Here is a 20,334-nt window from a genome sequence, read left to right on the forward strand (position 1 = left end):
TTTGAATGATTATGAATGCGCCATCAAGTACCACCCGGGCAAGGCCAATGTCGTGGCAGACGCCCTCAGCCGAAAGGACACTATACCAAAGCGCGTGCGAGCATTACAACTTACCATCCAGTCTAGTCTTCCTACCCAGATTCGAAATGCTCAGATTGAAGCTCTGAAACCGGAAAACATCAGGGCTGAGTCCCTGCGAGGATCAAGACAACAGCTAGAACAGAAAGAGGACGGCGCCTACTATGTGGCAGGGCGCATTTGGGTCCCACTTTACGGAGATCTACGAGAGCTTGTGATGGACGAAGCCCATAAGTCCCGTTATTCAGTACATCCTGGTGCAGATAAGATGTACCACGACTTAAGAACCACTTACTGGTGGCCTGGCATGAAAGCCCACATAGCAGCCTACGTTGGCAAATGTTTGACCTGCGCAAGAGTCAAGATCGAGTATCAGAAACCAGCAGGCCTACTACAGCAACCGGAAATCCCGAAATGGAAATGGGAACAGATTTCCATGGATTTTGTTACAGGGCTACCTAGATCTCAACGCGGGAATGATACTATCTGGGTGATAATAGATCGATTGACTAAGTCTGCACACTTTCTGGCCATTAAGGAAACAGACAAGTTTTCTACCTTGGCAGAAATCTATTTGAAGGAAGTAGTCTCCAGGCACGGGGTGCCAACTTCTATTATTTCCGACCGAGACGCTCGTTTTACTTCCGAGTTGTGGCAAGCTATGCACAAATCCTTTGGCTCACGTTTGGACATGAGCACCGCTTATCACCCGCAAACGGATGGGCAATCTGAACGCACCATCCAAACCCTGGAAGACATGCTTAGAGCATGTGTGATCGATTTTGGCAAGAACTGGGAGAAGCATCTACCGCTGGTGGAATTCTCCTACAACAACAGCTATCACACTAGTATTCAGGCGGCACCTTTTGAGGCATTGTACGGTCGTAAATGCCGATCACCTCTCTGCTGGGCGGAAATAGGTGACAGTCAACTCACAGGCCCAGAACTAGTGGTAGATACAACGGAAAAGATTTCCCAGATCAGGCAACGCATGGCGGCAGCTCGTGACCGTCAGAAAAGCTACGCTGACAAGCGTAAGAGACCGTTAGAATTCCAGGTCGGGGACCGGGTTCTACTTAAAGTCTCACCCTGGAAGGGTGTGGTTCGTTTTGGTAAACGAGGCAAGCTGAATCCACGGTATGTTGGACCGTTCGAAATTACCGAGAAAATCGGTAAGGTTGCTTATAGATTGAACCTGCCTGCAGAGCTGAGTGCAGTGCACAACGTTTTTCACGTGTCTAACCTGAAGAAGTGTTTGTCGGATGAAACACTTGTGATTCCTTTTAAGGAACTGACGATTGATGAACAGCTACACTTTACTGAGGAACCGATTGAGATCACGGATCGAGAAATCAAAACCCTCAAACGTAGCCAGATACCCCTTGTGCGAGTTCGTTGGAACTCACGGCGCGGCCCAGAGTTTACCTGGGAGCGGGAGGACCAGATGAAGTCCAAGTATCCCCAGTTATTCCCAAACGAAAACCCCAGCACTGAAGCTACAACCGAATTTCGGGACGAAATTCCAAACTAACGGGGGGATGATGTGACACCCCGTTAAAACACGCTAGCTTGGCAGTGGCTGCTTCAACTTTCGGGACGAAAGTTCTTAAAACTTGGGGATAATGTGACACTCGAGGTTTTTCCGAACGATCACCTTGTAATATTTTGTGTGTATATAAATATTATTAAATGAAAACGTGATTTTTACTTGATATGTGACGTATGTATGTATTATATATGTAAATATGAGAGCCGAAACCACGACCCGAGACCATGACTCGCAACCGGGCGGTTGCGAGTGGGTCACTCGGTTGCGAGTGGGCCTTTGGGCCGTAACCGGTTTGGGTCGAAACCCCCAAGCCCAACCCGAAACACCCTATGAATATATATCCCACCTCCTCCTCATTTCCTTCATTTGTTACACCAAACAAACACACACCTCTTCTATTTTCTCTCAACTAAAAACCCCAAGCCAACAACATCCAAACTCTTCCAAACTTTCGGTTCAAGCTCAAGGATCTCGGACAAGGAAACTCGGTCAAGACCAATTCGGACACTCCATCTTCTCGGTTCTCTTTTCTTTGTTTTCGGCTCCTCCTTTCATAACCGGTTAGTGTTATCTTTGTGTATCTTTTGTGTATAAGATTTATGTGGGTTAAATGAACTAGAAATATTATGCTTGGTTAGAAATACTATGCATGATTTTTAGGAAGATTGTGAAGTTTTGACTATGTGTGTTAAACCCTATGTATGATACTTGCTAACATGCTTAAATGGTTATGGAATAATGGTTTAAGGATGTTTAGGGCCAACCGAGTTATGTTAATGCCACTAAGTGTATGTTTTACTTGTTCTTGCATATTAATCTTGTTAGAAATAGGTGATTTTCGGTCCAAAAATGTGTGATTATGTTAACATGAAAACCCTAGGAAAAACTATGAACTTGATGAACTTGTTGAAGATAGTTTGAAGATTTTAAAATGGTAATGTTTGATCTATTGTTGTATATGGTCAAATTAGGAAAAGTGTTTGTAGAAACCTTATTGGCTGTTTCCAAATATGGGTCTGATTTCATATGTACAATTTGGACTGTCTTTTCTGCATCATCACGTGTATATGAAAGTGACAGATTACGACTCGCAACGACAGCATTCCGACTCGCAACGACGGCATTACGACTCGAAACCACACGGTTGCGACTCGCAACCAAAGCATGACAAGTCGAAACCACGAGATTTCGACTCGAGACTACGACGGTTGCGACTCGCAACCAACACGTGACAACTCGAGACCACGATTGCGACTCGCAACCATAACGAGACAAGCCGAGACCACCTGGTTGCGACTCGAGACAAGCTGGTTGCGAGTGGGCTGTCCATTTTGGTTATTGGGCCATTCTGTGTTAACTTGGACTATCTGTTAAATGGACTATGTGATGCGGTTGACTGTTTAATTGTTTAGGCCGGCCCAATAACCCAATGACTGTTTACTTATATGCTTGATACGTGCCTATATGTGTTTTACGTGAATGATTGTGCACCGAACCTGACCTATACCGGTAACCATGTTAGGACGTGGTGACCAACGTGATTGACAAGTAACCTAAACCTACCGAGCAACCCAAGGTGAGTTCACAACTTAAAAGCATGCGTCCCGGTGGTTTGGGACACGAGACTAACAACCCTATCCCCTGGTAAAAGGGGATACCATTTACATACCTTCCCTAGTTATTGGGAACAAAACTTACTTTTCCTTCCCGGGTATTGGGAAACCTTTTGGTTAATTACTGTTTATACGGATTGCAACTAACGGCACTAAACGAAACTCTATCACTCAAGTCCCTACTACAAATACCGATTAGTCGCCGGGTTAGGCGAACGGGTTATTAGTTGATAGCGCTATTTAGGTGTTTACCAGCCTCACACCGTGCCCTGGTTTGGGACGGGCGTGAACTAATGTACTCAGAAATCCGTCAATGATGATAGAACATTGACATCGGGGCATCCTGCGGATACGCAACGGTTACCTAGTGTTCGGTATTGGAAAAACAGTTTAGTCGCTAACTTTTGGGGTAGCTCCCCAGGGCATGTATAAACGGATAAATTAACCGGTGAAACAAAGTTTTTGGGTAATTAAAACTGGACAACTAGTGAACTCACTCAGCATTATTGTTGACCCCTTACTGCATGCTTTGCAGGTAACCAGTGACGATGGAGCTTGCAGCTTGGGAATGCGTAGTGTCTGTTCACCCCTGTGTTGGGCGTTACCTCATTTTGAATCATGAACTTGTTTTAAACTACCTTACCTATGCTTCCGCTACTTAGTATTGTTTTGAACCAAAACTTTAAACTCTGAACTTAATATTTGCTAAGCTTACGAATAGTAAGTATTACTTTTGTTATCAACTAAAGTATTCAGTATAATTGGTGGCTGGATCCGGGTCGGTCACGCCCCCGAAGCGGGTGTTATCCGCAGGTGGATTTTGGGGGTGTGACAAAACGTCACGACTCCTCATACACACCCATTTGATTAGTAATACATGGCACCAACTTCCAGTTCATGTATGCAATTTACGGTTGAAATCAATTGCAAGTTTCAAGTTTATTCAAGTTCTTTCATTGATTCGGTTAGTTGTTATTTCGATTCTTGTTATTTTCGGTTAGGATGAAGTGGTGTGATGCTTGTGGAGATTTTACGTACATGTGTGATCATCGTTCTTCTCGGTCCGATTGGTCCTGGGAACCCGTTAACTGTGATACCAACATTGGTATCAGAGCCAAAGGTTCGGTGAAAACTGAGAAGGATGATGGTGGTTCTGGAGATCGTCTAAGGTATAAAGGAAAATCGGTCGATGCCGATGTCGGTGATGAAAGGGTAAACGCTGGAAAGTGCGGCCGGGGTGCAACAAGAAGAAGTCTGTTGCGTAGGGGAAGCCATCTACGCGTTCGTGGAAATCACCCATCAAGAACTTTCCCAAGAAGATGGTTCCGAAGGGTTTTGCGAAGAAGTTTGGCCGCAAGGGAAGTGCACCGGTCGGGATTCGCTGTTTCATGTGCAAAAAAATTGGGCACATCGCTTCTATTTGTCCGAGTAAGTACATCAACCTTACCCCATTACCTGTAGAAAATGACTATTTAGTTGATGGTACTTGCGGAGGAAGTTGGGATTCAATTTGGGTATTGGATCCAAGTTTTAAGACACACATAATAAGGAATAGGAGTGTGTTCAAGCGTTTTAAGAGGCATTTTGGTGTGACGACGGATGATAAGAAAAAAGAATTCTCATTCGTTCATGGGGTTGGTGAAATTAAGATACCGGTTGATGGAAAGAGTAAAACCATACCGTGTGTTAGTTACGTTTCGAGACTCAAGAAAGTTTTAAGCCTAGAGCAATTGTTGTTTCAAGGAATTGAAACGGTTACTACCTGTGATACTTGTATTTTAAAGAAAATGTTCGGTAGTCAAGTGAAAGGGTTTGATGTTTTTTAGAACAAGTCGGAAGTCGAATTGGAGGAAGAGTATCTAGACAAGTTCTACAATGGTCTAGATGTCGAAAACAGGCACCGCAAGGATAAAGAAAAACTCAAAGAATATGTTGAAGGGTATTACGAGAAGGAGTTCGAGATAGAGAGAGAGAAAAATAGGAAGTTGAACGGTGAAGGCACATTGGGTATTAAAAAGAACGAGATCGTTTACTCAAAAAATGCAAAAGTTGGGTTCATGATTTACTACGATGGTTTGAAAGACAATCCGTTGCAATCTCGACAAGAGTTACGTCAAAGGGCGATGGTCCTTTCCCAAGATGAGGAGGATGTCATTGAAAATGACATGATTGTTGAAAGTTGCTTGGAAGCGTTGGATTTAATGTTGCTACATGAAGAGTTGGCCGGGTATGGCGCCACTTTCGAGGAAATCCTTTTATGGTTTATACCATGTTTCCTCGGGATCTTCAAAAAGAACAATATGCCACCAACACTAATTGACGGTAGAGAAGTAAGTTTGATATTGCTACACCGAATTGTAACCTTGAAGGGTGGAATAAAGAAGGTGATCGAGGATGATCTTTTGGACGAAGTAGCGTTCGAGTATGGTTATGAACCGGACGACACGCATATGGTGGTTGCTTACATTTACTACATAGAATTAATCGAGTGGTACTTCGACTTGATGAAGAAAACGGGAGATAAGAATGCACCGGATGCGGATGGAGCAAGCACGAAGAAGGCACAAGAGGAAGCGGTCGAAACCGAAGATGGGCCAGACTTGGTGATAACCATCGAGGTCACCGGCAACAATGATGATTGAAGTAAGCAAGCGGATCACGGGTGTTCATGCTTAGGAGGGAGATTGAAGACAATAATCAAGAACTTCCAGGATCCGAGTTTGGGCCGCTCGTTACCTTACTTTTATTAGTTTTACTATGGGTCGAACAATTAACTTGTTATGTTTATATTTGTTTCCAATTTGGGTTGTATGCCACTTTATGTTATTGGGTTGGAAACAATAGAAGTCCATTAGGTTTATTATTGGGTCATTGAAGGTTTAGGTCGTGTTTATGTTTGAAACAGTGTGAGTGAGGAAATAACCGTATGAGCGGTTATGTGGGAATCGACATATCCCTCCAGCAAACGTCACGATTCCTTAGACACACCCATTCGATCAGTATTTATACACAGCACCAACTTCTAGTTCATGTATGCAATTTACGGTTGAAATCAATTGCAAGTTTCAAGTTTATTCAAGTTCTAGTTTCATTGATTCGGTTAGTTGTATTTCGATTCTTGTTATTTTCGGTTAGGATGAAGTGGTGTAATGTTTGTGGAGATTTTACGTACACGTGTGATCATCGTTCTTCTCGGTCCGATTGGTCCTGGGAACCCGTTAACTGTGATACCAACATTGCATGGAGCTTTTAGGAGCTTCTAGCTTTAAGCTTTTAAGAAAAAGCTCATACTCAATAAAAAAAAAAAAACTTGTTTGGTTGAAGGAGTTTGAAACTTTTAGGTTAGGAGTTTAAAGCTTTTGGTTGAACGCTCCTACTAGTAGCGTTTAGAAGGAGCTACAAACTTTTAGGGAAAAAATCACTATTTTAACCTCTAAAGATAATGAACTTTTTAATGCACCAACTTTTAATTTTTTTTTTAAACATAATGAAAAATCAAATTTTTAGTTACTAAAAGATAACGACATTAATGATTTAATAGTATTATATTATGTTCCCGACTGTTGTCATTGACTATGTTTTATTTAATTGAAAATGACCATTTTTTATATATTTGAGAAAGAACTTATATATATATATATATATATATATATATGTGTGTGTGTGTGTGTGTGTATGTGTGTGTGAGAGAGAGAGATTACGTTTAATACTATGTTTTTTATCTACGTCCATTTTGGTCATTTTATACATTTTGTTAAAAGTTCTAGCTACTCTGTCAAACACCTAAATATATCTAAAAACTTACAGCTCCCAGCCACCAGCCACTTTTGCCAAACAAACCCGTAATGCACCACTCATGTGTATCTTAAACTTTATAAGTGTATCTTAAACTTTATAAAAATAGAACTATAATTACCTAAAGTACAACACATAAAGCACATGATTAAAAAAATATTTTGGGAAAAATTGCAATTTAAATAATATTACGTATTTGTCTCTCAACTTTACTCAATAAATAATATTACATATTTGTCTCTCAACTTTACTCAATTTTTATTTAATTAAATGATAATTACATTTTTACCTCTTTTCCAAACCAACTACACCTCACCCCACGATTTTTTAGTGGTTATAACTTTTTCATGCATCAATATATTTCTTCTTTAAATACGCCATAAAAATAAAGATTTTACTCTTTTTAATTTGAGTATAGTATTGGTACATGTTTTTTAATTTCAAAAGAATGATATGTTAGCGTTAGTGGTGAGCAATAACTGAACCATTGTCTTAAACGAACCGAAAATAGACGGAACCAAAACAAAATCAACCAAATTAACCAAGGATCAAATTAACTGAAAATCGGACACATGTTTTTTTGTACACTTGATTAATAACCGATATTAACCAAACCAAATCCAACCAATATATTTTCTTATTTCTAGCTTTTATACCTCATTTTCTTGTAATTCATTTTTATACCTCTATTTCATGAATTTATACATTAATTTCATGTATTTATACATCAATTTCAAGTATTTCTAAGCATCTTAGCCCAAGTTTGATTTTGGTTATTCACTGAACTAAAAATCAACAATTTATCGGATAAACAGAACCAATTAACCGAAAACCGACTGGTTAATAAAATACATTAATCGATAACTTCAACTTCGGTAGAGAATAATAACCGAATTGAACTACGGACACCCCTGCCGGTGTTTGTGTTCCCCACCGCATCACGCACGCACTCGTCTAGCAACCTGTAATACGCATACGGCTTTTCTGGTGGAGGCGTTAAAGCCTCCACATCACACATTTAAGCCGCCAAACACAATTATGCGTAGCTAAAGGCGTGCGCCAAGGGCACCCTCCGCCAAGCCCTTTGCGGGTGTTAGAGAGAAAAGATGTAGGGTCCACTAAACCAACCAGTCACATTTTTTTTATTTAACTTTAGTTAAACCATTACACCTAGTTATTGTGTATCTAGTTGAAACCGGTTCAGGACCTCACTGGTTTTCTCGCCTTGAAAGGCAGGTTTGAAACACCGAGTTTCAATTCGTAAACCGATTCTTGCATGCACTTTTTAAATATTTTCTGATAAAAAAGTTTTAAAAAACATAAAATACAAATTTTATAATTTTTTATAGTTTTTTAGGATAAAAATAACCGGCTTTTATACTTTTTTTTTTAAATCAATAAACTAACATTTAATTAAATAAATGAACCAATTTTTCTAACCGGTTCTAAACCAGTTTGGTTCAGTTCTTGGCGTGAATAATAGGAACAGGTCCCAATTAAACTACAGTTTGTATATCAAACCGAACCAGTTTGCACTCAGTCGATTCCAAACTGTCTTCGGTTCAGGTTGGTTTCTTCAAATCGGTTCAGCTAACTAGTTTCTTGCTCATCTCCTGTGACGTAATAGTTATTATTGAACCTTTTAGTTATTTTAATCACATGAGACAATTTGACATTAAATATAGATATATCGGGTAGGTGATGGATGTGTTTGACTGGGACGTCCATTATAATATTACACATGTCGGTCCCAGATGTTTTGGAATATTTGTTCATGAACAAATGGCTACGAAGGCGATTTAATTGTTTTTTAAGAGTTAAAACATGCATATATTGAAATTGTAAAATTATATATATCTTAAGTTACGTTTAGTTTTAATTATGTAAAATTTAAAAGTAATTTATTACATTTCTTTATAAGATGCTAAAACTAATTACATTATAATACAAACTAATGGGGGTGGTCCATTGTGTCTTCTAGTCGTGCACTATGTTGTTAGTTTGCACATGTGTAGTCAATTGTGTTTTTAGTCCGCTGTGGCTGTGTTATTAGTATGTTGTCTATTTTGTTTTTAGTGTATTATCCATTATGTTTTTAGTGTGATGTACATTGTATTCTAGTCTTTTGTGTTTTAAGTGTGATGTCCATTGTGTTTTAATTGTGATGCCCATTCTGTTTTTAGTCTTTTACCCATTGTGTTTTCAATTTGTTGTGTTTTTAGTGTGTTATCTATTGTGTTTCTAGTCTGTTATTTTTTTAGTGTGTTGTCCATTATGTTTTTATTGTGTCATCCATTGTGGTTTTAGTTTGATGTGTTTTTACTATATTGTCCATTGTGTTTTTAATGTGATGTCTATTGTGTTTTAGTCTGATGTCAATTGTATTTTTAGAATGTTGTCTATTGTATTTTCTGTGTGTCAAACTATACATTGCAGTTTTACAAAGTGGGTGTTTGTAATGGGGTTTCACATTTTACATATGGTGTTTTATGATTATACATTAATTTACACATGGTGTTTTTAGATTCGAGTGTCAGATTAAACATGTTGTTTTACATTTTGGTGCTAATATAGACATGGTATTTATGTTGATGACAATTTTACGCATTGTATTATACATTTTAGTGTCGGATTACACATCGTGTTTTATTTTATGGAACTAGGTTTTCGATTTTTTTTAAATATAACAATAGTATACTCATATTAAAGATAAAAAAGACGATTTATTTTATGGTATATGTTTTTTAAATGACGTATAAAAAGTTATGAACGTTTTACAATTATAGAGAAATTCATATGTGACTTGCATGTACTTGAAATTGGCATGTGAGAAGCACACTTATTTTTCTTTTTATCCATCTGGACACATCTACCCTTCCCACTTTGTACCTTGTTGGACCCATGTTATCCTCTCATGGCTTTCTACCCTTTCTGGATTTTAATCCTTTTTACCATATCTCTTCACATTTATATTTATATATAATCTTATTCAGGAATCGGTGATAGTTTTCTTTTTGACCTCAACTTTAACAGTTTTCTTTTCGACACCTAACCTTGTCAAATCTTATTTTCACCACCTCTTATCCCTTAAGTTTATGAAATGTAATTTTCAACCCCTTAACTTTTAGTGAAATTTGTAAAATGTCACTTTAAATCTCTCCATAATATATATATAATATGAATTTTTTCCCTTAATACCTTTGGATTTTAACTTTTGAAAATTTAATTCGTTGCGTGTTTCTCGTATGTACGTATTGGTAAAAATTCTAGTTAGTCTACGTTACCACAAAAATTTGGTTTAGAAACGAGTCGGACCAAATATAATACATTTTCGTTCTTACTTTTTATGTACATTTCGATGTCAATTTTGTTCTAGAAAAGGATTCATGTCAAATATAATACATCTTGATTTGATGGTATAAATTCGAGCTGATCTACGTTTTGAAATAAATTTTCTTTTGAAACGAGTCGGGTCAAATATAATACGTTTTTATACTCACTTTTTATGCACGTTGCGACGTAAATTTTGTTTTCATTTATGATATTTTTTCATGCTTACTTTTTACATTTATGATACTTTTTCATGCTTACTTTTTATATACGTTTCAGCGTAATTTTTCTTTAAAAATGAATCAGGTCAAAAATTCGAGTTGGTCTACATTTTAAAGTAAAGGAGTAACGGGTCGATAATAATTTATACGTAATCATGTCGCATAGTTGTTATAATATTCAAGTGTTTCTACATTTCAACATAAATTATAAATTTGGTATACTTTTTCATTAAATTCGAGTTTGTCTACGTCTCGACTTAAATTTGGTGTACGCTTTTGTACTTTATTTTGTACGCTTACCACGTATAAAATGGGTCGCATATAATACACTTTGACTTGACTATAAAAACTCGAGTTAGTCTGGTCGTATATAATACGTTATGATTGTACTGTATAAATTTGATTTACTTTACGTGTTGATCCAATCATAATGCTTATATAGGTTATATTGAGTTCAATTGAATACGTCAAAGCTCGTGTTTTCGTATAGTTAACGGATCACATAATGTTTGAACTAATCCATTCGACATTTAAAATATATTCGCGCCGCAACACGCACAAGTCTTATCTTATTATTAGTTATAAATTAAAATGATGTTTCTTCTTAGGACAATATTTTACTCATTTATTATGTGTTTTCATTGTGTTTTTATAACATATTAAACTTTTTTTTTCATATACTTCTATTCAATTATTACATTAGCTATTATTTATACTTTTATTATATATAGCATTTTCAACCAATCAAATATTTTTTTTATTTCTTTGATTTCTCCGATCAACCGATAATTTTTTTCACAACTTCAAATAATGAATATGAATATTGTTCAAATTTTGATACAAAAAACTCCTATTCTATCGTTGATAGTTTGAAAATGTTTAACTTACTATGAATAGTCAGGGTTCTTTTGTTTCTTTTTTTTTTTTTAATTAACACTAGCTTTGTATGCAAACCAAGGATCAATCGGTTCATGAGCTGTTTTTTAGGAAGTTCGTATACGTTTATTCATTTAATAAACAAACGAACATAAACATATTTTTTTCATTTGATTGGACGAACGAACATAAACGCATGTCATGTTCATTGTGTTTTCTTCTTTATCATTTCAGTTTCATTCAATTAGAGATGTGTTAATATAATTTTTAATCTTTTTATATAATAGGGAAAGGTGTGTGCGGTGAAGAGGTGTGAGGATGAGGTTCACTGCATGGGCACAATGCCGCCCGCCCCATTGGTATGTAGTGAATGGCAAATATCCGGGAGTAGTCACCGCATTGGGAAGAGGAGAAAGAGGGGGGGTTAATGGTAGGTTTCACTCTTTTTCAACCAATCAAACTTTTATCTTTTTTTTTCTTTTTTTAAGAAAAAATTGTTTACCACTCCCCATACTGGGAGCACCCCTTATGTATGAGTGCAAATGAGAAATGGAGATCGAAGTTGAAAAGACATAAGGTGATTGGCTAGCTTAAGGGTTTATCACTCCACATGTGAGGAACACCCTTTTCACCCTAAAATTTAGGGTTTGGGAAAATTAAATATTTAAAAACATCCATTTGTTGTTACAGTTTATTATTTAAATTATATTATATTTTTAATAAAGTGAATAACGAAATCGAACCACAATAAAAAATATGACTAAAACATACACTATGGTGTTTGTTTTTCAAAAAAGAGATTCGCGCAGCCTTTTCTGTCTGTGCCGCACAGACCAGCGCAAACATTGTCATCTGCAGACTGTTTGTTTTTCGAAGACGTTTAATTAAAAAAGGTCTATGTAAACTCTTCTTGGTGCAAACTTGGCCAGTCAATTATAAGATCTTCTAAGGTCTGCAGAGGGTTAAACTAGGGGTGCAAACGAGCCGCGCCGAGCCCGAGCTCGACCAGGCTCGAGCTCGAGCTCGTTTAACATATGAAAGCTCGAGCTCGAGTTCGGCTCGATTTGAGCTTTATTTCTGAAGGTCGAGCTCGGCTCGAAGGTAATTTTTCAAGCTCGAGCTCGGCTCGGGCTCGACTCATTTACTATTTTTTAATTAATTTATATTAATTATAATTATTATTATAAATATAATTTAGTTATTTTTTTATATTTATATAAATGGTAATTATTATTATATAAATATATGTTTAATATATTAATAAAAAAATATATAAATAGAAAGCTCGATTAGGCTCGCGAGCCGGGTCGAGCTCGATAAGCGAAGCTCGGGTTCGGGCTCGTTTACTAAACGAGCTTGTTTTCAGGTTCGTGCTCGAGCTCATTTAAGCTCGGCTCGTTCGATCTTTTTTTCGAGCCGAGCTCGAGTAGCTCGGCTCGTTTGCACCCCTAGGTTAAACACCACCACCCACTACCACTGTCCATCACGACTACCACCATCGTCCACCACCCACCACCACCATCCACCACCACCACCACCCACCACCATAGCGGGACGGATCGGACCGGTTCATGTAAAACTAGTAAACATAAACAAACAAAGTTTTGCGGGCCGGATCAGATTAGGTCGGGTTGGGTCAATTTCAATTTTCAAACAATCAAACCCTATTTTCTAACTTCCTATCACATAAACAAACAAAGTTTCAAGTAAAACAATAAACAACATAAAAAGCCTTCATAAGTAAGTAAATTAACAACAAAAAACCCTCAAAGTTCAAATGCTACCTACTTCTATTTCCCCTAATCATTAAATAAAGCAACAAATAAACTTATCTAAGACATAACTTGGTCTTTAACTAAAAGAATCCAACAAAAAAAAAGTGGTCCAACCTTTTTTCCTCTTGAGAAATCGCACCATAACTTCTCTACGCATGGTTCTTATAAATGTGCCCCGTAAGTTCATAAAACAATACTAAACACTTAAACAAAATAAACACTCATGTTCAACCAATATCATAGTCCATAATTTTCAATTTTAATTTTCAAACATTCAAGCCCTAGTTTTAAATGTTGATTAGTAATCATTTAAACAAAGAAAGCTTAAAATAAAACAACAAAATATTTAAATACAAGTCTAGAACAAATAAAAAACATCAAAACAAATAAAAAGATCAAATCCTTATACATATATATTTCTCATAATCACCGCATAAAGCAACAAAAAACAATCAATAAAAAAAGGATAAATCTTTGGGTTGGGTTGGGTTTGGCCTTGGGTAGTTGGTTTAATGAAATTAGATTGTAGATTGGATTAACTAAAGTGAATAAGTGGTTAAAGAATAATTATACAAATTGTGTTATAGGGCCAGGATCATTTCAAAACCATAAATATTTACAGAACTCGCAAAACTCCTAATAAACAATCTTTTTATTTATATATTTTTATGTTTAGGATAATTTTATCATTTATTATGTGTATTTTTACGATTACATACATGTTAAGATTAATTTTATCATTTTTATATGTAATTTTATAATTACACATATGTAAACTAGTTTTTTTACATATATGTAATTAGTTATGACACATATATATAATTTTGGCAATTAAACATATGTAAACTACTTTTAACATGTATGTAATCAAAGAAATACATATAATAGATGATAAAAAGATCCTAAATGCAAAAACTTATATATAAAATGATTGTTTATTAGGAGTTCTGAAAGTTTTGTAGTTATTTAGAGTTCTGAAATCAACTCAACCCTTGTGTTATATACTTATATATTCATAATAATCAGTGTTTAATTATTTTTTATAAATTCACAATATTTTTTCTAAGAAGGGCGGTTGAAAATTTTCAAGGGGTACGGTTGAAAAAATCCAAGGGGTGCGGTTCGGATTTTCGACAAAAATTAGCACTAAAAACTTTTTTTTCAAGGCGTGCGACCACCCACCCACTATCATGGATAGGTCCACCCCTGACTATTGGATCAATTAGTAAAAAGTAAAAGCATAAAAAAAACAGGTAGTGAGTTATTTAAATTAATTGAATAAGGAAAATAAAAAAAGAAGACTAATATGTTGGCTTAAAATAAAATACAAACACAAAAGTAAATGAGAAAACATCATTTTGGTAAGGCTAGAGGGTGTGGTTTAAAGCCCTAGGGGCTTTATTACGCCATGTAAGCACCACGTAGATGACACATAAGCATGAGGCTTTATGGTTAACTTACACGGTGTGGAATAACGTCCTTTATAAAGCCGCTTTTAACTATATTAAAAAGGATAAATAAAAAAAAGCTGATTGGTTGACTTTTGGTGGGGCCCCTTGATTTCATCCTCTTGCGCGCTAACCCTTTGGCGGAATCAATCGATAGCGCCTTCTTTAGGCGCTATTGAGCTTATGTGCTGGGGTGACGCGAAGCCACACCCCCTGGCCTAAATAGTTTTCATGGAATATCATTTTAATAAATACTTCTTCACCATTAGAAAAAAAAAAAACCCTCCTACTTTCAGTTTATTATGAAAATACAATTTCAAAATCTTATTTGTTTTATGGTTATTCATGAATATGAATTATGATGTATGAATGACATATATTTAATATTATTTATATTTGTTTGATGACGTACAAAGTGACTCAATTATTTGAGAAAATATCTCAGCTGTGATGGGACTGGGGAGATGATGGTTGTGTTTTTAGAATTTTGCGGTGGGGGAGTGAGGAGGTGATGGTTGTGTTTTTGGAATTTTTGTTCACGTAAGATGGCTACCAAGACGATTTTTATGTTTATTTCATAGAAAAGTTGTAAAAATTCATAGAAAAGTTGTAAAAATGTTAAAAGGTTATATAACGTAAGTTATCTTTATTTCTAGGGTTATCGTATTTGAATAGCCTCAACTTTCATCGTTTGGTCGATTGCATTCTTAACTTACGAATTGTAGCACGTCACTCCCAACTTTCAACTTATTTTCCTCTTGCTCTTCCAAACTAATTGAACCCTAACCTAATTAGTTTTTTTCACTGGCATGGCACTTATGTGGTGACGTGGCCTATTTAATGACGCGGCATCTTATATGACACTTATTTAGTGATGTGATATCTGACGTGGCACTTGTTTATTGACGTAACATTTGACGCTAGATAACTGGGTTAGGGTTCAGTTAGTTTGAGAATGACAGAGGAAAATAAGTTTAAAGTTTGGAGTGGTGTGATAAAATTCGTAAGTTGAGAGTATTATCGACCAAATGATGAAAGTTTGAGTTATTTAAATCTATTATTCCTTATTTCTAATTACATAATCTTTAAACGTAATTTATTGTATTTATTTATGCAATATTAATAGGGTGTTAATAAAGCCACAACCCAAAATTTATTTTCACACTCTCTATATAGGTCGTATAGGGTTATACGACCCGTATAAAAAAATCTGAGATGACAAATATTGAGTCGTATAATGCTTTACATAATGCTTTACAGCTCGTATAATGTTATATGACTCGTATAGATAGAGAAAATATTAAGTCATGTAACATTCTATACTGGCTGTATAACATTATACTAGTTGTATAACATTATATGAGATTTGGGTCGTATAACATTGTATACGGGTCGTATAATGTTAAGGCTCATATACATAAAGACAAAAAATATTCTCTAACATTTTTTGTACAAGATTCTCCTATATTACCCGTATAACTAAATCGTATAGCTGTAAGGGTGTGAAAATAAGATTTTTTGGATGCGGGAATAATGGAAGCCTATTAATTACTACATACTTTATTATAGTAACTTGGTTATGAAATATAAATGTAAAAGTCGATGATAATGTAAAATGTATAAGGATATTTTTCTGGGAATTTTTTTTCATTTCAGTAATGTATATATGACTACACATTTGTGAATAAGCATTATCTATAAGTGGAGATGCTCTAATATATTGGTTTGAGTTACATTTTGTCTCTAGAGGTTCTATCGGGTAATCAATCAGGTTAATTAAAAGTGAATTGAGCTGATCGAGTTGAAAGCCGTTAAAATTATCGTTGGACTGAATGAGTTGAAAGCCGCTAAAATTGCAGTTTTAACTGTTGCAGTTAATGATTAAAACTCGTTCATATAGCACAATTAAGCAAACTCGGTGCATGAGCTTGATTAAACAAAAGCAATTCATGATCGAGGTCGATTAAGCAAACTTGATTCAAGAGCTTAAAAGTTCTTTGGGTTGTCTAGGGGTGTTCTTAATGTGTTAAGACTAGACACCTTGGTAATGGGAAGAATTGGCCCGTCTCTATCCGTATATCAAATAGTTAAGCAAACTCGACTCATGAGCTTGCTTAACAAAAGTAATTCATTCGTCATCAATTATAACTGAACATATATAGAAAAATAAAGATCATAAAATGGGAGAGGGAGAGAAACCTTCAGCTGGATCAGTGTTGGTGTTTTGAGCTTGAGCTACGACTGTCGTGATAATCAACCACAACCACAACCATGATGTCACCTCAAAAACCCTTAACTTGATTCTGCAGCCACCTTCCATCTTAAAAAAACCAGCTGTCAGCTCTTTTATCAATTTTTCTTTTGAGCTCACATATACAAGTGTACAAAATGAAGTGCAAGCTCCTTTTATAATCCTCAAACATGATGAATGGGTAACTACTTAATATCTGAGGTGTAATATCCATTTTTGAAAAGTCGGATTGTGACTTTTCAGTATTTAATATCTGAGGTGTAATATCCACTTGGGTGATGCACAGTTGCTACGGAAAAAAATAAAACCATGGGGTCCAACTTTGGGAAAAATAGAAAAGATTAGCCCCTCTCATTTAATCGATGGGGTCTAAATTTTAAAGCGTACCATTACCGAATACGACAAAGGGATGTTACAAGTTGGAGACAATGGGTGGGGATCTATAAGACTATAGGGTATGGACGCGTTTCTCCCACCCTCACCTCATTGATCGATGTCGTAAGGTCGGTTAAAAATAAAGTTAAAAGTGTCCTATTCACCTTGTACTAGTAAAGGGCAAATAGGGTGTTGAATCCACGGGGAATCAGTTGAAAGTATGAAACTTCGTTGTTTTAATTATCATCTACTTCTAACTAATTGCTTTTTGCAAAAGGTGAGATGAATTATGAAAACGAATATAAATTAGAGTTGTAAACAATTGTGAGAAGAGGGACCAATCTCTGGGTTTTCAGGTTGTGTAGAAACACGGATAACCTAATTACTACCAATTAGAAATCACATAGACATGATTTGCTAACTACTTGTTTTGATAAATAACTGACAGATAATATATTTGATTGCAATGATCCACGATCGAAACCGAAAGATTGATGCAACTGAATAGTAACCTAGATAATTACCAATCCTAGATTGCATAAACATGAACAAGTTCAATGGTTAAAGGTTGAAGACAATGACAACTTAGAATTTAATCCCAATTGTTGATGACAAAACCAAATAACTGATGAACAAGTATGCAAATGATAATCCAACAATTTTTAATAAAAAACAATTAAACAATAAAGATAAACTAACCAAATGATTAGTCAAATCTCAATCCAAAAATAAAGTTAAAAGTGTCCTATTCACCTTTTACTAGTAAAGGGCAAGTAGGGTGTCGAATCCACGGAGAACCAGTTGAAAGTATGAAACTTCGTTGTTTTAATTATCATCTACTTCTAACTAATTGCTTTTTGCAAAAGGTGAGATGAATTATGAAAACGAATATAAATTAGAGTTGTAAATAATTGTGAGAAGAGAGACCAATCTCTGGGTTTTCAGGTTGTGTAGAAATACGGGTAACCTAATTGCTACCAATTGGAAATCACATAGACATGATTTGCTAACTACTTGTTTTGATAAATAATTGACAGATAATATATTTGATTGCAATGATCCACGATCGAAACCGAAAGATTGATGCAACTAAATAGTAACCTAGATAATTACCAATCCTAGATTTCATAAACATGAACAAGTTCAATGGTTAAAGGTTGAAGACAATGACAACTTAGAAATTAATCCCAATTGTTGATGACAAAACCAAATAACTGATGAACAAGTATGCAAATGATAATCCAACAATGTTTAATAAAAAACAAATAAACAATAAAGATAAACTAACCGAATGATTAGTCAAATCTCAATCCAAAAAGTTGTAAAACTAAGTCAACCCGGTTCCTAACACAAACCCTAGTCCCGGAGATTATCACGGGTGGTTTAGCCGCTCATGTTCTTGATTTGATCTTCAGTCTTGATGAGGAATTGCATGATTGATGATTAGATTCAGGTTGAGAACTCCAAAATTCGTCCTTGGGAAGTGGAAAACGGCTAGGGTTAATGATAATTTCGTTTGGGGAATGTTTGTGCTTAAATATGGTGGAAAAACAAGAAATTCGCAAGTCAGGTCTGGGTTCAGCGCCCAGTGCGCCAAAAACAGCGCCTAGTGCACTAAACTATACTTTCCTTCTGTGGTGCGCTGAAATCAGCACCTAGTGGCGCCGATTGCTACCGAACTTCCCGTTATTCATATTTTGGCCTTCCAACTTGTGTGTATGCTTTCAATACTCCATAATGCTCCCCGAAAACCTTCAGTCAAGCTCCAAAAGCCATCCGTTATGCTCCGAGTACCTGTAAATCAAAATCAACCCAAAGTAAACTGTTTCCATACACAAAATCATATAAAGCCTCAGAATTAAACACTTTAAAACACAATTAAACACCCTCACATCACATCCCCACACTTACCCTTTGCTTGCCCCCAAGCAAACCGATACGGAATTACTCACCATAGTAACAACACCTCTAAACCCCTAAACCAATGCAACCGTTTAAGTCCCAAGTCATACCCATTCCATAGACTGACACAATCAAGATTGACAGTCCGACAAGTAATTGATGCACTTTCTAAAACATAAGACTTGTCAATTCAAAACTAACATGCTTAGGATTATACACATGCTACACGCCCCTCACAATTAACTCTCCACTCGGTTTAAAAACTGAACTAGCGTGTAATGTGCTAGTATGTATAACACTCAAAACCAAACATGCAATTATGTAATCATATGCTTGTATGACAATCACACCTCCACTGTACCATATAACATGACACATATCAAAAAGGACTTTCGGTTTTGGGCTTAGGCTAAGGGTAGGAAGATTTTTGGCTTATATTTATATTTTTATGTGGCGACAAATAAACGACCAAACCGTGACAACTTTATTTGCAAAACACATAACGACTAACATCTTTTGGGTTGGTTTCTACCCAAGAACATAAACGATATTCACAACACATCTATTTTTTTGTTTTTTTTTCTTTTCTATTTTTTTCTTTTCTTTGTTTTTTTTTCTATTTTTTTCTATTCATAATCTGTCGTTCACGGTCGGTATCAACACATTGGGTGGACAAACAAACGGGTAAACAGGCTCAACAGGGCTACTAAGGGTAATGGTTCGGTAAACATAAAACAAACAGACAGGTGTACGGGATATCCTAATGCCTTTATCATTTACGTGCACATATCAAACCACAATCTCGGCATGTATCAAATCATACAAGTTCTAACACAGAATAACACACGTCCTGCTCTCAACAAATGAATTCAATATGTAAATCATTCTATCAGTCTACAGGCTCAAAATTCTCACCAAAGAAGGGTAAAAAAGGCTGCCGACATGTAGCATATGCAATCTAAAGAATGTTACCCCTAAATAGACATCTCTTCTCAATTCTTTTATCCTAAAAACACATGTCGAACCTACTCTCATGAAACATAAAGGAACGACCATGACAAGGGACTACATTAGTTTACTACCGGCAAAGAACCCATTAGTGATTGAAACATTCGGTTTTC

At 36.0% G+C, this 20,334-nt stretch overlaps 1 protein-coding gene across 1 annotated transcript in view; it reads right to left on the reverse strand.

Annotated features, from left to right (window-relative positions):
• The window catches only part of LOC110890177 (probable LRR receptor-like serine/threonine-protein kinase At1g56130), a 30,762-nt gene extending 13,669 nt beyond the window's left edge, over nt 1-17,093 (reverse strand). Inside the window, exon 1 of the mRNA XM_022137745.2 lies at nt 16,885-17,093. Within this exon, the coding sequence (XP_021993437.1) occupies nt 16,885-17,005 (121 nt within the window). The 5' untranslated portion in view covers nt 17,006-17,093. The remainder of the gene's footprint in view (nt 1-16,884) is intronic.
• Nucleotides 17,094-20,334: the final 3,241 nt, after the last annotated feature.

Source organism: Helianthus annuus, chromosome 11, assembly GCF_002127325.2.
Source record: "Helianthus annuus cultivar XRQ/B chromosome 11, HanXRQr2.0-SUNRISE, whole genome shotgun sequence".
In the NCBI taxonomy this organism is placed as follows: Eukaryota; Viridiplantae; Streptophyta; class Magnoliopsida; order Asterales; family Asteraceae; genus Helianthus; species Helianthus annuus.